At 40.0% G+C, this 16,251-nt stretch overlaps 2 protein-coding genes across 5 annotated transcripts in view; one reads left to right on the top strand and one right to left on the bottom strand.

Annotated features, from left to right (window-relative positions):
• Positions 1-1,532: 1,532 nt before the first annotated feature.
• LOC120428249 (tudor domain-containing protein 7B-like) lies at positions 1,533-11,416 on the top strand. 3 transcript variants are annotated; one of them, XM_039593237.2, is made up of 9 exons: positions 1,533-1,742; positions 1,835-1,897; positions 3,178-3,429; positions 3,504-4,460; positions 6,050-6,919; positions 6,978-7,960; positions 8,320-8,598; positions 8,664-8,821; positions 10,345-11,416. In XM_039593237.2, the coding sequence occupies exons 3-9, from the start codon at positions 3,202-3,204 to the stop codon at positions 10,569-10,571; spliced, it is 3,702 nt and encodes a 1,233-aa protein (XP_039449171.1). In that variant the 5' UTR covers positions 1,533-1,742; positions 1,835-1,897; positions 3,178-3,201; the 3' UTR covers positions 10,572-11,416. The 3 variants fall into 3 exon arrangements, with proteins under 3 accessions (XP_039449171.1, XP_039449170.1, XP_039449169.1); XM_039593236.2 differs by having other exon boundaries at positions 1,835-1,959; XM_039593235.2 differs by lacking the exon at positions 1,835-1,897.
• A 3,562-nt stretch (positions 11,417-14,978) lies between these two features.
• The window catches only part of LOC120428250 (zinc finger protein 423 homolog), a 110,877-nt gene continuing 109,604 nt past the window's right edge, over positions 14,979-16,251 (bottom strand). For both annotated transcript variants that reach the window (XM_039593238.2, XM_039593240.2), the window contains one exon: positions 14,979-16,221. In XM_039593238.2, coding sequence (XP_039449172.1) covers positions 15,426-16,221 — 796 coding nt within the window. In that variant the 3' untranslated portion in view covers positions 14,979-15,425. The remainder of the gene's footprint in view (positions 16,222-16,251) is intronic.

The following is a 16,251-nucleotide window of genomic DNA, read 5'->3' as shown; positions in this document are numbered from 1 at the left end:
GTGGCTAAATTGTTACGATGTTCGCTTTATAAGCGAATGGTCCTGGGTTCGATTCCCATCTGCTCCCAACGAGAAAGTTAAAGAAATATAAATTCGTGAAACTCCTGAACATGATCGAAAAATCAAAGTTGCTCGAGGCGGGATTCGATCCCCCGTCCAGGTTGATAAACAAAAAGGCTAACAACTAGTCCATCGTGGCTTGATGAGCTATGACTGGAATTAGGAATACTGTTAGTGCTAACTATATACGCGCTGGGTCTTTGTCCGTTTGACAAAGGTTCGGAAGTTCTAAATAACGTTTGAATCTGATTGATGCAAACGTTCTTCAGGGCGGGGCTTGTCGATAAAGCTGAAGTACCTCGCGCTCGGCTAGCCAGCGTAGAAATGGGTCACCGAAGCTCGGCAGAGCTAACACCTTCCAAATGCCTATGCGAGTTATTTGCATGTATAGAATGTAGATCTAAAAAATACATGGAAACAACTCAATTTGTAAGAAGCGACCGCGTGGTCCCGTTTGATTGGTTGCACACACACACACACACACACACACACACACACACACACACACACACACACACACCATCATCTATACCTCGATCTATACATATCACCCTGCTGCACGCCCTGCTGTCATTGGAGGGGAATTCCCCTTAAGCTTTGTTATGATTCTTTTTTCTTCGCCGAATGTACATGGCGCCTTTTGCAAGTGGAGGGAAAGTTTTGTTATGATTTGCTTTTCGACGGCAAATGTAAATCGACGCCAACATTTCAAAAAGCATCATGTACAAACCATGCGTTTTGAGAAAAACGCATTTGAATGTTGAGCATCCATTTTCAATTCCCATTTTAATATAAAAGCAAAATAAGATGTTTTAATGATAACAAACGATGAAAAACGTTGCTTTTATTGATACTTGATCATCCAAATTCAATAAAACATTATTTCCGTAATTTTATTTGAGAAAAACAAACATAACATCTTTTGAAATCACCAACGTTTATATCACCCGGCTGGCATTGAGGGGGACGCTTTGTTATGATTCGGTTTTCTTCGCCGAATGTACATGGCGCTTTGTTCATGTTGCTTTTTTTCCGTCACGAGGTTCATGTAGTCTTTTGTTTGACAGGTTGACAGGGCTATATAAACAGAGACTGCTGATGGCAGAGATTTTGTTTATGTTACTTTATTTAAAATCATGATTAAACAGACTTTACTGAAGTAACTGTTGGTCATTTTTGGTGGAGAGGTAGCTTATTAGGAGTACTTTCAGAATATGCAATAACCCAGAAAGTGTCAAAATGTACATAATGTCTTTTGAAATGTTACCGTCGAAATGGCGCGAGGCTTATCCCGTAATTTCGACATTACTTATTAAATTATATTAATATTATTAATTTTCAGGATTTAGGACCCTATTGTAAGTGCATTTGCAAATGTAGCGTCACGTTATCTACGATCGCCTCGTTGTCGTTTTTGCATTCTTCTTTCGTTCTGTCATCGCTCTTGCTGCTGCTCGCTGCCTTCGTTGCCTGTTCTCATTCGCAGTCCAGCACTCGGCTCGGTCGGTCGTGTATTCTCCGCTTCGTTCGTTCGGTGTTTGAGTTTACGGTTTTCTTTTCTTTCCACTTTCACGAGACGCGGCAGCAGATTTTCCACGGGATTGTCCGCGGATTGTGTTTGGTTCGGTGTTTTGATTTTGCTCGGCACGGATACGGAAACTGGATACGGAGCTGGTTTGGAGGTAAGAGATTGGATTGAAGATTTTTTGCGTTGAATTTTTGCTTGCTGCTGATGGTTGCGTGGACCATTTTTTTCGTTTCTTCTGTCTTTTAGCTGAAGATTTTCATGGGTAGACGGAGATAACAGCACTAGAAGCCGTTTGCCAGAGTGGGACGGGTGAGAGAGTCCGAGAAGCAAGTGAATCGAGAGATCACGGAAAGGGGTCTTTCAGGGATGAGGTGTTTAATGTTTATTTTTTTAATTTGAACGATTCCATTCAAAATATTCTTATGGCTATTTTTTAATGATTCAAGTTTAAATTTTAAATTGATAATTTCTCCAATGCACTTGTTATGGACGGTCCCTACAGATTTGGAGCATCGGTAACAGTGAAAGAGAAGGCAATTAAAATTCCTTTACATAATAGCTCTTGCTCTAGTGCATCAGGTCGAAGGGTGAGGCCTGTAATGTTAGCCAAAGTTTAACAGCTGATAATACTCAACTGCATTACGTTATTCTCAGTTGAACATGGATTTTCCTTTTCATCTTGCAACCAAAACATGAAAAATCACAAGATTACAACGTGTCCAATGTCTACTCGGATCGTTGTTTCCAAGCTTACCACGACGGATGCTCGACCAAAAGAGACAGCGCTTGCTGTGGGTTGTTTAGCTGCGTGTTCGTTTTCTCTTGTTGTTTTGTTTACCTTTCACGCATTTTCTTATGTTGTAAACATAAACGCACAATCAGCATAATATTATTATTTTGCTGCGACATGAATGATTCACTCTCGGGGGCTCGCGGTCTGCGTTCCGAACATTCCGGAAGATAGTGCCAACAAATGTCTCGTTGGCAGTGTCTCTCGCGCGATGACGTGACACGATTTGGGTTGTGCGAAAAGCACCTGACCGAGCTGCACCGCCCAGCCCAGCCACCCCCACGTTGAAATCGAAATTATCATCGTTTGTTCGTTGTCGCTTCGTCGCCGCGTTCCGCTTAGGAATGCAGTCAGCGTTACTGTTTCGTTGTTTATCTTTGCGACACTTTCGTATTGCTGCTACAAACTGTTGAACTAGGGAGTGGGATAGATCGTAGGTTAAGGGTAATTAATAGACGTAAGAAGTTATTGGCATAGAGTCTTAACATTACAATTTATTAAAAAAAAAAAAACCAAGCTGGTTCAACTGACCCAGAGAGCTCATCCGGCATGTGTGTGATGTTCGTATTTCGCTACTGACTGCGTTCCTCTTCATACACATTCACGTCGTGCTGCATTAGCAATAAAGCAAAGAAATTGAGAGCAACCTCAGGGGCGCGTGTGTGTTGTTTTGTTGCCGCGGCGCTTTCCTTGCCCCTCCGCGCACGATCAACAGCAAAAGAAATGCAAAATTTCTCCGTCTACGGAATGTACGGGCAGTGCGATTTCGTTTAAAACAATGCTTTGTTGTCTCTTGCAGGGCGCCCTCCCCCCTAGGCACACGATGGCCAACGTCAGCCCGAAAAGGTTCTCCGAGGAGGCCGAAGCGGCCGTCTCGGTGCTGCGCGCGATCGTGACCTCGAAAAAGGGCGCGTCCACCGTGCACAGCGTGCTGGCCGATTTCCGCGAGCTCGAGGGTGGCCCGCTGATGTACAAAAAGTTTGGCTTTCCCAACGCGGACGAGTTCCTGAAGGCCACCGGCGCGTTTGTCGTGCAGAGCCGAATGGGCGAGGTAAGTCGACACGACTGTCTGGGCGCAATTTGATACTGGATTAACTAAAAATACGTTGTTTTCTGTTTTTGCAGTCGGTGGTATTTGCGAAGCATTCTGCGGCCTCGGCGCACATCCAGAAAATGGTGTCGGCCCAGCGCAGCACCAAAACCAGAAAGTCCGGATTTGCCGTTCTGCGGCAGCCGCAGAAGAGAACCGGTGGCAGCAGCTGGAACCCGAGCGCGTACAGTAAAATGTACCCTCGGGTGCCGTACCCGGCCCAGAAAAAGTACCCACAGCAGCAGCAATACTCGTCCTACCAGCGAAACAACGTCAATCCGAGTCCCAAGCAGTTCTTCCCGCCGGGATCGGCAAAATACTCGTTCAACAGCCAACCCAAGCCGCTCATGTCGCTGAAGATAGCCCCACCAGCGCAGCAAAGCACTCCGGTTAACCGGCCTGAGGCAAACAACAACAGTTCAGCGGCCAAGAACCTGAACCGGGCCACCCAGGGCCAGGGACCACTCCCGAACAACGATCTCCGGCACAGAATCAACAACGACAGGGCACCTCCCCCGCAGCAGAGGCAGCTGTCCTCCCTAGAACTAAAAAACCGTACTAACCAACACCAACAGCAGGACCTCCAGTCTCCAACTCACGTCATCAACAAGGACGCCCTCCAGAAAACCATCTACGACGCTCTGGCCAGCAACCAGGCCTTCAACGCACCACGGAGCGTCAACGCGCGGCTCAGCACGGACGTCGTCCGAACATCGGAACCCGTCAAACCATTCGAGGCATCGCCCAATGGTGTCGGACAGCCGCGCCAGGAATTCAGTCGACCGGTTCGACCGGCTGCTGCTTCCCAGCAGCCGTTAATTCTGGCGCCTCCCTCGACTCCCGTGGTGCCGCTGCCGACACTTCCCGGCAAGAAGTCGCTTCAGGAACGCCTCAAAATCAACCAGCAAGTGGACAGCGTCGATCTGGAGAAGGCCGCCAAGGTTGTCGCTCCGCAGACGTCACCACCGCGGGCGCCAGAACTATCGCAGCAGGTTTGTATTCGTTTTCGAGGGTTTCGTTTAAAATTTGTATTGGTAATTACTGCACTCGATCGAAATAATACGATCGTAATTTGCCGATAGTAAGTCGTAATTTGTCAATTGTATTCAAATTTAAAAAAATAATATTTTTTTTATAATTCATTTTTATTTGATTTGTAATTTGTTGTTTTATTGAATACGGCAAATTAATATATTTAAAGCATCTAAAATATTAAAAAAAAAAAAATACAAAAAAATTAACAGTCCCAAATTTTAAAAAAATTCTAATACTTTAAATTTTATAAATAAATTTTCTATATTTTAAAATAAAATTATAATTTCTAAAATTTTAAAATTTTGATAATTGCTAATTTAATTTATTTTTAAATTCTTAAATTAATTTTTTTATACATTTTTTTTAAATTTCAACAATTATAATTGAAGGTTTTATAAAGTTTAAAAATTTCTTAAATTAAAAAAAAATATTTTAGGTTTTGAATTTCTATTATTTCCGTAGTATTTTCAATATGGCGAATTCTTGATTGTAAACAAGCAGTATATCCCCCTCTTATTTGACTGTCACTTGAGTAAAAGGGACAGACTGTTTGTTTACAACGGATCTTCTAAAAAAAAATTAAAATTAAATACTTTTAAAATTTAAAACTTACATAAAATTTAAAATTTAAAAAAAATCTCAGTTCTAAATTTTAAAAATAAAAATAAAATTCAAAAAATTCTAAAAGTTTCAAAGTTTCAAGAATCTCAAGAAAAAATATTTTTTTTAGAATTTCTAAAAAAAACATAAATTTAAAAAAAAAATTGAAAAATTCTATTTTTTTTTGAAAATTTCATCAATTTTATAAGTTTTAAGAAGTTTCTAAAATATTAAAAAATAAATACAATTTTTTTAATTTTCTTAATTTTCTAAAATTTTTGGAATATTTCAAATTTCTATAAATTAATAAAAAATATATTTTTTTATTTCAAAAGAAATGTAATTTAAAAAAAACTAAATTTCTAAAATAAAAAAAATATTAAAATTTAAAAAAAATACAAAAAATCTGAATTTAAGGAATTTAAAAAAAAATCTTAAACTTCTATTTTTTTTAATTACCTGCTAAACTAAAATCACAAAACTTAAAAAAATGATTTGGAATTTGTAAATTTCAGATTTTTTTAAAATTTAATTACTGAAATAAAAAAAATTTAAAAATTATATATTTTCTATAACTTTTGAGAGTTTTTTTTTAATAAATGTCTACAATTTTAAAATTTCTGAAATTTCAAAAATTTCGAAAATATCTAAATTTTTTTTTTGAATTTCTGACATTACAGAAAAATAATAGATCTCTTGCATTTTTTGTAAAATTTTTAAGAATTTTTAAAAGTTTGAAAATTCCTAAAATATTTAATTCTTTTTAGAATTTCTAAAATTGCCTATAATGCCTATAATTAAAAAAATAAATTGTGATTGAAATAAATTGAGGTTGAAAAAAATTGCATGTCTTTAAAACTTATCAATGTTTAATTATTTTTTAATTCCATCGAGTAATCACCATGTAAATTTGTATTTGATAGCGATTTGATTGTTTATTCCACAGACCTCTGTGTCGTCGCAGCCGGTAACACCGCCCGCAACCAACGTGGTGAACGCGGCGAAAGAGCCCTTCCAGTGGAACGACCCGAACGCGACGCCGGTCGAACTGCTGGTTCAGTACGCGCAGCACAACGGGTTCAGTCGGCCGATTTACAAGTATCTCCGCCTGAAGAACCAGCGCTTCCAGTGTCGCGTTACGGTGAACGGGTCGACGTACTCCACGTACCCGGCGGATTACGCGAACGAGTTCGAGTGCCAGTTTGCGGCGGCACGAACCGCCATCGAGAACATCAAGCGAGAAAGCGAGCGGAACAACTACTCCGTGTGCCTGTGGACGGACTACGAGATAGCGGTTAAGCTTTACGAGCTGTTGCTAAACTGCCCAAGCGGCATGTTCAGCAAGAACATCCCGGACGCGTTCCTGGAGGCGCACCAGTCGCTGCTGCCCGACCAGTGGGAGTCGGAGATAATGCTGGCGAGACCGCGGATGTTCTACAAGGAAGAAGTAAGCCAAGCGTCGATCTACTTTGCCGTCGCCGGTGAAAATGGGTCGTCCGAATCGGACGGTTCCATCACTTCAGAGGCCAAGATTATGTCGGTCAATTTGGTCGAGCTGCCGTGGGAAAAGACGTACTGGGACATTTACGTGACCGCTCCGGTCTCGACGGTTGAAGTGTGGGCTCGGCTGGTCGGTCCAAAGCACAGCGACCGGATGGACGCTCTGAGTACGGAGATTGAGCTGGAGATGATGGACCTGAAGAACCAGCAAAAACCGAAAAGCGTTAAAAGCGGCGAGTTCTATCTATTGCTGATCATGGACTGCTGGCATCGAATCCGTGTCGATGAAGTGGACTACGAGTCCAATACGGCGATGGTAATTATAACATTTTGCGTTGAGGTTATTTCAAAGTCTCATGAGATTGTTTTTTCAGTGCTTCTTCATTGACACCGGTGACCAGGAGACGGTGGCGCTCGACACAATCTACGTGTGCGATTCGCGGTATCTGGAACTGCCAGCCCAATCCGTGTGCTTCACACTGGACAAGCTCGAAGATTTCGGCGAGAATCCAAACGCGAAACCGCATTTGGACAATCTGATTTGCGGCAAGGTTTCAATTGGCCAGATTCTTACGACGAAAGAAGAGTACGACAAGTTCGACACGATCAAAATAATGCTGTACGACACGAGTACAGACGAAGACGTCAATCTTAACGAGATTCTGCTGGAGCACATTTGCGCGGACACTCCTGTGCCCGAGCTGCAACGGAACGGTGTGACGACGGTGACGATAGTCTTTGTGGACGACGAAGGGAATGTCTACTGCCAGCTCAAGGACACCGCGATGGTGTACATTCAGAAGCTAATCAACAACCTGGTCGAGAACGGTGCCCTCGATAACCACCACCGTGGGTTGTACAAAACGTCCGGCGAGCATCAGCTGTACCTGGTCCGGGACGAAGAAGATCACAAGTACTACCGGGCGGCGAAAGAGTCCAAGGGAGCGGGTTCGACCGTTTCCGTTCTGTACATTGACTACGGAATAAGGAAAACGGTCCAATCGGTCAACTTGTACCGGCTACAAGCACTGAGTGCGGCGCTGTCCCGTTACCCGGCCCAAGCAATCCGCACCAAGCTGTTTGACCTGCCAGAAATGAACGAATACCTGCTGAGCAGGCTGCGTGCGTTGCTGAAGCCGGGTGAGACGGCGATGGTCAAAGTGGCCGCCATGTCCTCCGTGGTACCGCTGGTCAAGGTACACATGCATTACGGCGAGAACCACATTCTGGTCTGTTTGAACGACAGCATCCGCGCGGAAATGGAGCTTGAGATCAACTCGGAGGAGGTGATCTGCGATCCGCGAGTTGCGGCGAACGATGTCAACAGCAGCTTCAGCTCAACAGCCAGCTCCGCAAGGTTCGATTCGGTGTCTGATTACTCGATGAGTAGTACCGGCGTAGCTGAATTGTCTCAAAATTTTAGCGGACTGAGTATCGAACACGATTAGGGCCGTGCTCTAATGTGATCGCTTGTTTTTTTTACGTATTTTAATACACTCTGAATGTATTTATACACTTTTGACAGACGTTATCCCTAGGGAAAAAGTAATAAAATTCGTTAACTTTAAGTTCGCACTAATTTAAAGACAACCAGCGACGCATCAAATCATTTCACATATTGAGGAAAAAACAAACAAACAAACCAAAAGTCATCCATTCCCTCATTCCTTCTTGTGAACCACATATCGCACACCCTAACGTCTAAATGCATTCCAGAACCCAGTTCAGCAGCCCCGTCCCATCCCAGGTGGTGCCCCGGCTGACCAAGTGTCCGCTGCCACGCGTCGGCGACCTGTTCGACGTGACCGTGACGATCGCGTCCAGCCCGAACTACTTTATCGTGCAGCCGTACCGGCACGCCAAGGAGCTCAACACGCTGATGGTGGACCTGCAGACGTACTGCAAAGGCACCGGCGCTCAGATGGTGCCGCCGGACAGCGTTAAACAGGGTGAGGTGTACGCCGGGTTCGACAGTGACGACGGGAATTGGTACCGGTGAGTAGGGGAGGGTCAACGTCCCTTTTGTTTCAAAGTTGATAGGCCGATTTTTTTATTCTCAGAGTCTTGGTGGTCAACATCCTGTGCGGACCCACGCTGATCCACGTGTACTTTTGTGACTTTGGTCAGATCAAGATGCTGGACAGCAAAATGTTGCGGGTTCTGCCACAGCAGCTTCGGCATCTGCTTCCGCAGCAAGCGGTCAAGGCCAAACTTTACGGTGAGATAATTTTCTTCCAGATCTAGGAGAACATAAGAATTAATGACTTAAAGAGTTGAATAATTATAGAATTAAAGAATTGAAGAACTTTAGATAGAAGAATTAAAGCATTGCTGAATTTAAAAATTTCAGAATTAAACAGTTTCATATTGACAGAAATGACAAAATGAACAAAATTGACAAAATAAAAAAACTAAATTTACATAATTTACAAAATGAAGAAAAGACGAAATGACCAAAATGATTAAAATATCCAAAATTGCATAAATGACCAAAATTAACAACATGTTCTACAAACGGAATAGACGAAAATAACCATAATAAACATAATGGCCGAAATAGACCAAAACTCCTAATTTTTCCAAAGTGACGAAAATTACCAAAAGACAAAAATTACCAAAATTAACAAAATGACAAACATTATCAAAAATGAACAAATTGATCAGAATAACAAAAATGATCAAAATTACGAAAATTACCTAAAGACAAAAATGACCTAAATGAAGGAATGAACAGAGTGAAGAAAATTAACAAAAAGAACTAAATGACCAAAGGAACAAAATGACCAAAACGACCAAAACAACCAAAATTTCCAAAACATCCCAAATTAACAAAATTACAAAAATGACCAAAATGACCAGAATGGCCAAAATTACTAAAATTACCAAAATGATCATAAGACGAAAATGACCAAAATGACGGAAATGACAAACATGATGAAAATGACTAAAATTACTAAAATGGCTAAAAGACGAAAATAACGAAAATGGCGAAAGAGGTGAAAATGACCAAAATGACGAAAATGATGAAAATGAACAAAATGTCCGAATGACCGAAATGAACAAAATGACCGAAGAGACCGAAATGACCAAAAATTCCGAAATTTCTCAAATGACCGAAATTGCCAAAATGAAATGATGAAAAAGAACAAAATGCCAAAAATACCAAAGAGACCAAAACGACGAAAATGACAAAAATGGCCAAAATGGCGAAAATTATGAAAATTGCGTAAATGGCCGAAATGAACAAAATGACCAAAGAGACCGAAATGCCCAAAAATTCCGAAATTTCTCAAATGACCCAAATGACCGAAATTGCCAAAATGACGAAAATGGACAAAATGACCAAAATGACAAAAAATACCAAGGAGACTAAAATATCGAGAATGAACAAAATTAACAATTATATATTATGATTAAAATATTATGATTAAAATTACCAAAATGGCAAAAATTTACCAAAATCCAGAGTTTTTTTTTGAAAAGGTCCTATAAAATTTTGTCTTTCTTATGTTTATAGGACCTATTAAAAAAACTCTAGAAATGAACAAAGTGACAAAAAAAAAATATATATAATTACAATATTATCTCAATTGACTAAATTCAATAAATTACTAAATTCACTTAAATTCACTAAACTAATATACAAAAAGATAATGTGAAAGAATTACAGAATTGTTTTTACATTGTTGGAATATTCATATCTGTGATCTAATCATCTGTATTTATTTTTTCAAAATTCAGGAGTTCAACCGCGCCACGGTGACTGGAGCACCGAGGACGCGGTCCGATTTCAGCAGCTGACGGAGGGTAAGAAGTTTGCCAGCTACATTCGCAGCATCCAGGCGGACGAGTTCAATCCGAACGACGACATTGTGGAGCTGGAGCTGATTGACGTATCGACCAGCGAGGATATTATGGTTTATCAGCAGCTAGTGGACGAAGGGCGAGCCGTGTTGACTAGTAAGTAAGTTTTTTATTCTGAAGCAAACTGTCGAAACCGTTGGCCGTCGGTTGGCAGGCTCACTTTCTACGCGTACGCTGCGTAGAATCGCTCAGGGTTATCGAGCGCACCAATCGACGGACTGCGTAGAAACGAAGAATCAAGACGAAATTCAGGGTGATATTGCCACCAAGTTGCCTTAAAGCCGACTTATAAGAAAAGTTGAAGTTTTTGACGAGATTTTTTTTTATGTCTATTAACAATACTCTCGAAGTTAAAAGTAAGACCTAAAATATTTAATAAAATATTAACGAATGTGCTAACTTGAATCGATATACACAATATACATTCCATTATGTATGCTAACGAGCGCGAACAATCGCAAGCAAAACAAGAAGCAATATAAACAATCACTCCCAGAATTGCCAAATTGCTTCGCTTTCGAGTGAAGAAATGATATCCAAGATATATTTATGTAGTTGTTAACGGTACCTTTACACATCGCAGCTGTGTAGTCGAGAAACAATTGGAAACTGAATGTGATTAATCTATGATAGAAAAGTTTAAAATTAAAGCGGTTAAGTGTTGATATGGGATAACACAGATACATTTTTCCGGGTGATGGTAAATTGAAAGCAAAGTTGGGATCTTGGTGTGATTGTAGCTAGAAATTAACAGAAAAAAAATATTTTGCCGTCTTCATTTAACCTAATCCACACGCAATCACCATACTAACGAGTTCCGTTGTGTCTCACTTTATCGTTACACGGTTTTATTGTGTCTGCATGATATACTTTAAATATTATCCTCGTGCCTTTGAAAATAAAACGAAAAGCATATTTAGGCATCACATATGTTTCGCCCAACAAAATATTTATTTTAGCTTTTTTTCAAAATCTTTATCGTGATATCGTCTGGTTTCGCCACGCAGCAATAAAAAAAAAACAAAAAAATGTGGTGAACGCAAAAAAAGTATTTATTTTACTGGATTTTTTTTATAATAGCTATATATTATTCAAATCGTTAGAACCATATCTGTTGATTTCGTCCCTTCGCTGGGAGCTATTTTATCGAACAAGATTATTGCCTTATGTGTTAATCATGAATAATGATAAAAGCGTACTAAGCTTTATTTATTCGGAAGAAATATATAAAATGTAGCATGCCTGCACTGAAAAAAAACAACACATGGTTATTGATTGAGAAAGTCCTTAAATATTATCTGTATCAAGGTTCAATCGACTGTACACTCAAACCCCTATGGTTTGACACCAACTGTTGTCAAACGAACGGGGTCACTTTTTAGTTTTACATCCATTTTACACGGAGTTCACACACACTACCAAACCTTTTTTCTTTTGATAGTGTGCGTGAGCGCTTTGACCAACCAACGGGGTACAAACTAAAAAAGTGTCAAACGAAAAAGTTTCCAACCACCGTGGGTTGAGTGTAATCATGAAGGGAAGAGTTCTGGAGTTTTTTTTGAAAAGGTCCAATAAGGCTGGTACAAATATTTTAAAAAGTTTTTGTCACCCCCCCCCCTCCCTTCAAAATTGGCCCGAAAAATCAGGGGGCAAAAAAAATGTTTACAATAAACTTCAAAATTTCAATGAAAATCCAAGTGCAACCAGCTGAAATCAAATTAAAATACATTCTTCTGCGTTTAAAATCCTTTTTAGCATGTTTGGGTTAAAATTATTTATTAAAAATCTTAAGATTTTTTGAAAATTTTCGATGCAAAATATTTTTTTTTGATACAATTTTTGTTTTTGTCAGATCTTAGATTTTTTGAAAACTAATGATTGCAAAACAACTGAACTAGTGTAAAATGCATTTTAAAACACTTTTTTCATTTAAAAGTGAAGACTATGGCTTGTTATTTAAATTTATAAAATGCATTTTAAAACACTTTTTTCATTTGAATGTGAAGACTATGGCTTGTTATTTATATTTTTATATTTTTTAAATATTTGCATCGGCCTAAACAAAATTTTCAGTTTTTGCTTTTTAAGAGCGAGTCCACGAACAGGGCATATGTATGGGACGTCGTTTGGACCTCACCAATCTGCCTGAAATTTTCAGGGGTTGTTTGTACATATAAAACTAGCATCTGGCCAAAATATGAGCACTCTAGGTCAACGGGAAGTGGGGCAAATCGGGACACAAAGTTTGAAGGTTCAAAAACGTAAAAAATCTTAAAAAGGCTATAACTTAGGCAAAATTCAATTTGATTTCAAAATTCAAAATGCATCTAAAAGGGCTTCAAAAATGCAACAAAATGCAGGATAGAGCATCCAAATTGGTTTATTTTAAAGGGAGTTATTGGCATTTTAGTGAAAAATAGCATAATTTTCAAACTCAAATAAAAAAAATTCCATCCAGATATCAACTCGGTTCAACCTGCAGCTTGTAGAGGACATCTGGGACTACCATCTGAGACTGAGAACGCTTTGGGTAAGGCAGTTTAACATATTAAATTGTCACTTTTACTTTTAGTGAATTTTTTGGTTGTAAATTTTTGCTCTGGGGACCTCTTAGATCCCATTTTCTGGTGATAATTTTATCATATTCGTGTTCCTGAGACAATTTCACAATAAAAAAAATGCATAAAAATGTTTATTTTGAGGCATTTTAACCCTTTAAAAAATGAAAGTTGACCCGTTGACCTAGAGTGCTCATATTTTGGCCAGATGCTAGTTATATATGTACAAACAACCCCTGAAAATTTCAGGCAGATTGGTGAGGTCGATGCGAGATGGGTATGCCTTGTTTATGGACTCGTCTTAAGTGTTTATAAAACCGCCTTGAGTCAGGGGTATTCAAAAACACCCAAAAAGCAAAAACTGAAAATTTTGTTTAATGGACCTTTTTTTTTAAAAAAAAACTCCAGAGTTGGACTTCGCTGAACGGTACTATTGGTACGTTCGTTTGAGGGCTAGCTCCGCACGAGTTTCGCCGCCATCTTGGAACTAGAGTGCCGCACTCGATATTTTTTCAGTTTCATGCAAGTTCCACGCACACTAACAAATTGACGTCGTCGTGCTATCTTGTCGCACCCGCCATTTCGACGTTCCGAGAAAAGCGCGTTTTAATGTTTGACCTTGAATAAACAAAAACTAGAGCACGCAATGTATACAACAACAGACACGTTTTTTTTGGCTGACCATTCTGTGCATTGTCCCGATGTTTGGTTGAAATTGGTTGCTGGAGTCCCGAGATATAATTACGAATGTTTACGGTAGTCTAACTTGTACGTGCGTCAAACGCGTTCTGAATAAAATCCCTTTGGCCAGTTGTCGCACTTACATTAATTTTCAGGAAGTGACAAGATTGAAACTTATTTTATATGAAGAGGGACAACAACGCACGGAGTTTTTTCGGTTTTTATTAAATATCTCAGGATTGAAATCGAATTTTGGAGATCTGTAAAGGTCAAAAGGTGAGGCATTGTTAGCTGCACAAAATGGCGTTCTTAACTCAGTTTGCACCGGCTCTTCTATCGAACGTACCATATATTCTGCTATTAGGACGCCCACTAAAAACACAATCACAATAGAGCGTTGGATGCGCAAACTGCGGTAGGAACCGATCAGTAAATTTAGGTGATAGCACCTGAGTGCTTTAAACGTCATCTCATCTAATTTGGGTAACCCATTTTTACTTAGTTTTTGTGGGTAGGTATACTTAATTTTTGGCCATTTAAAAAAATTGGTAATTTTCGTCTTTTGGTCATTTTTGCCATTTTCGTCTTTTGGTCATTTGGGAAGTTTTGGTTATTTTGAAAATTTTGGTCATTTTGACCGTTTTTGTCATGTTGATAGTTTTGAAAATTTTCTTCATTTCGATCATCTTCGTCTCTTGGTCATTTTGGTTATTAGGGAAGTTTTGGACATTTGTATCATTTTGGTAAATTTATTAAATTAGTTGGTTTTGTAAATTTTGGTCGTTTTGGTATTTTAATAATATTGGTCATTTTCATCTCTTAGTAATTTTGGTCATTTGGGAAGTTTTGGAAATTTTGGTCAATTTATTCATTTTAAATGTTCGGAAATTTTGGTCATTTTAGGTCATTATCGCCATTTCGGTAATTTTCATTATTTTGTTTATTTTGGTAATTTGAGTGATTTTGGAAATTTTGGTAATTAAGGTCAAAATATTGAGATAATTTTCGTCTTTTGGCAGTTTGGTTATTTTGGTAATTTGGGAAGTTTTGGTCATTTGGTCATTTGGGAAGTTTTGATAACTTGAGAAGTTTTGGTAGTTTTGTTCATTTTGGTCATTAAGGCCATTTTCATCTTTTGTTTTTTTTTTTTTTTTTTAATTTTCGTCATTTGGAAAGTTTTGGAAATGTTGGTCATTTTTGTCGTTTCGGCCATTTTTGTCGAATTTGTATTTAGAGGGCTTTTCGAAGCATAAATTTCGCAATCCGTTGCAATATGTCTAGGATACTTTATTGGTACTTGCTTGATTTGGTGATATATTTTATAAATATTCAAGATACTACCTCGGATAGACTCTTTCGAAGAAAGCGCGCTGTCACCTTCTACATGAGCATTAACTACAAAAATGCAAATTAACAATAATTATAAACACACCAAGCAGCCACGAGCCAGCTGCACTCACTGGGTCTGGTCGCTATCATCAATAGTTTGAGTATTTCTTAGCAAAACAAAAATAAATTACCAACTTAACAATGAATGCCTCTATCATCAATAATGTTAAAACTAATAAAAAAGCCCTTTCCTCTTCTGATATGCGCACATGTTCTACGGTGCGTGGAATGTTTTGCGTTGTGTATCTAATTGTTCTTTTCAAACTTTATCAATTGTAATAGTAATATCGTTACGCTTAATTTTCTACATAATTTATCTACACGAAGCATTTACTGCGAGCACTCGATCGATTTACGATCCTCCTTTGCACTCTCCTCCACGTTGTGCTCCACCTCAATGTACTCGTCATCATCATCCGCCACCTCTTCGTCATCCTCTTCCCCCTCTTCCCGTTCCGTCACTTCCGGTTCCTCCCCAGCGACGATTCCCCCTTCCTGTTCGGAACCACTTTCCGGATCGGCGTCAGCTGGAGTAGTTTTCTCCACGATCGCCTCGACAATTTCCGGCTTAATCTCCGGCGGGCTCGTCCGCGCGTGTTCCTCCTGGACGAACGCTGCCGGCAGATGTACCTTGCCCAGCTCGTGGTCAATCAGGTGATGCTCCAGCTCGGCCCGGAAGAAGAACGCTTCGTCACAGTGGTTACAATCGTACGGCTTGGCCTGCGGACCATGTTGGTCCATGTGCGTCTGCAGTCCTCCGGACGAGGTGAAGACCGATGAGCAGAGATAGCACACGAAGCCGCGATCTTCACAGCCGGCGAACGTGTGATCGATCAGGTGTTCCTGGAGTTTTTGTCCGTCGTAGAGGTGCTTCTTGCACAGGTTGCACTGGGCGGGGGATTGACTTAGAGTAGGAGGCGGATGGTGTTGGTGATGGTGGCTGGTGGGGTCTTCCGCGGTGGAGCTCGACGATGACTTGATGAAGTTGTTGATTGAGAGCAGCTTCGAGGGAAAGTTGTGCCGCTTGAGGCAGCTTTCGCAGATCTTGGCGTCCTGGCCGTTGGCCAGCGGTTCCAGACAGAGGGCGCACGTTTTCTCGTTGGTTTCGCTGGACTTGGTGTGGAATCTGTGGGGGTGGGAATTCGATGTAATTCAG

This window comes from Culex pipiens, chromosome 2 (assembly GCF_016801865.2).
Source record: "Culex pipiens pallens isolate TS chromosome 2, TS_CPP_V2, whole genome shotgun sequence".
In the NCBI taxonomy this organism is placed as follows: Eukaryota; Metazoa; Arthropoda; class Insecta; order Diptera; family Culicidae; genus Culex; species Culex pipiens.
This window is presented reverse-complemented; position numbering and strand designations above follow the sequence as displayed.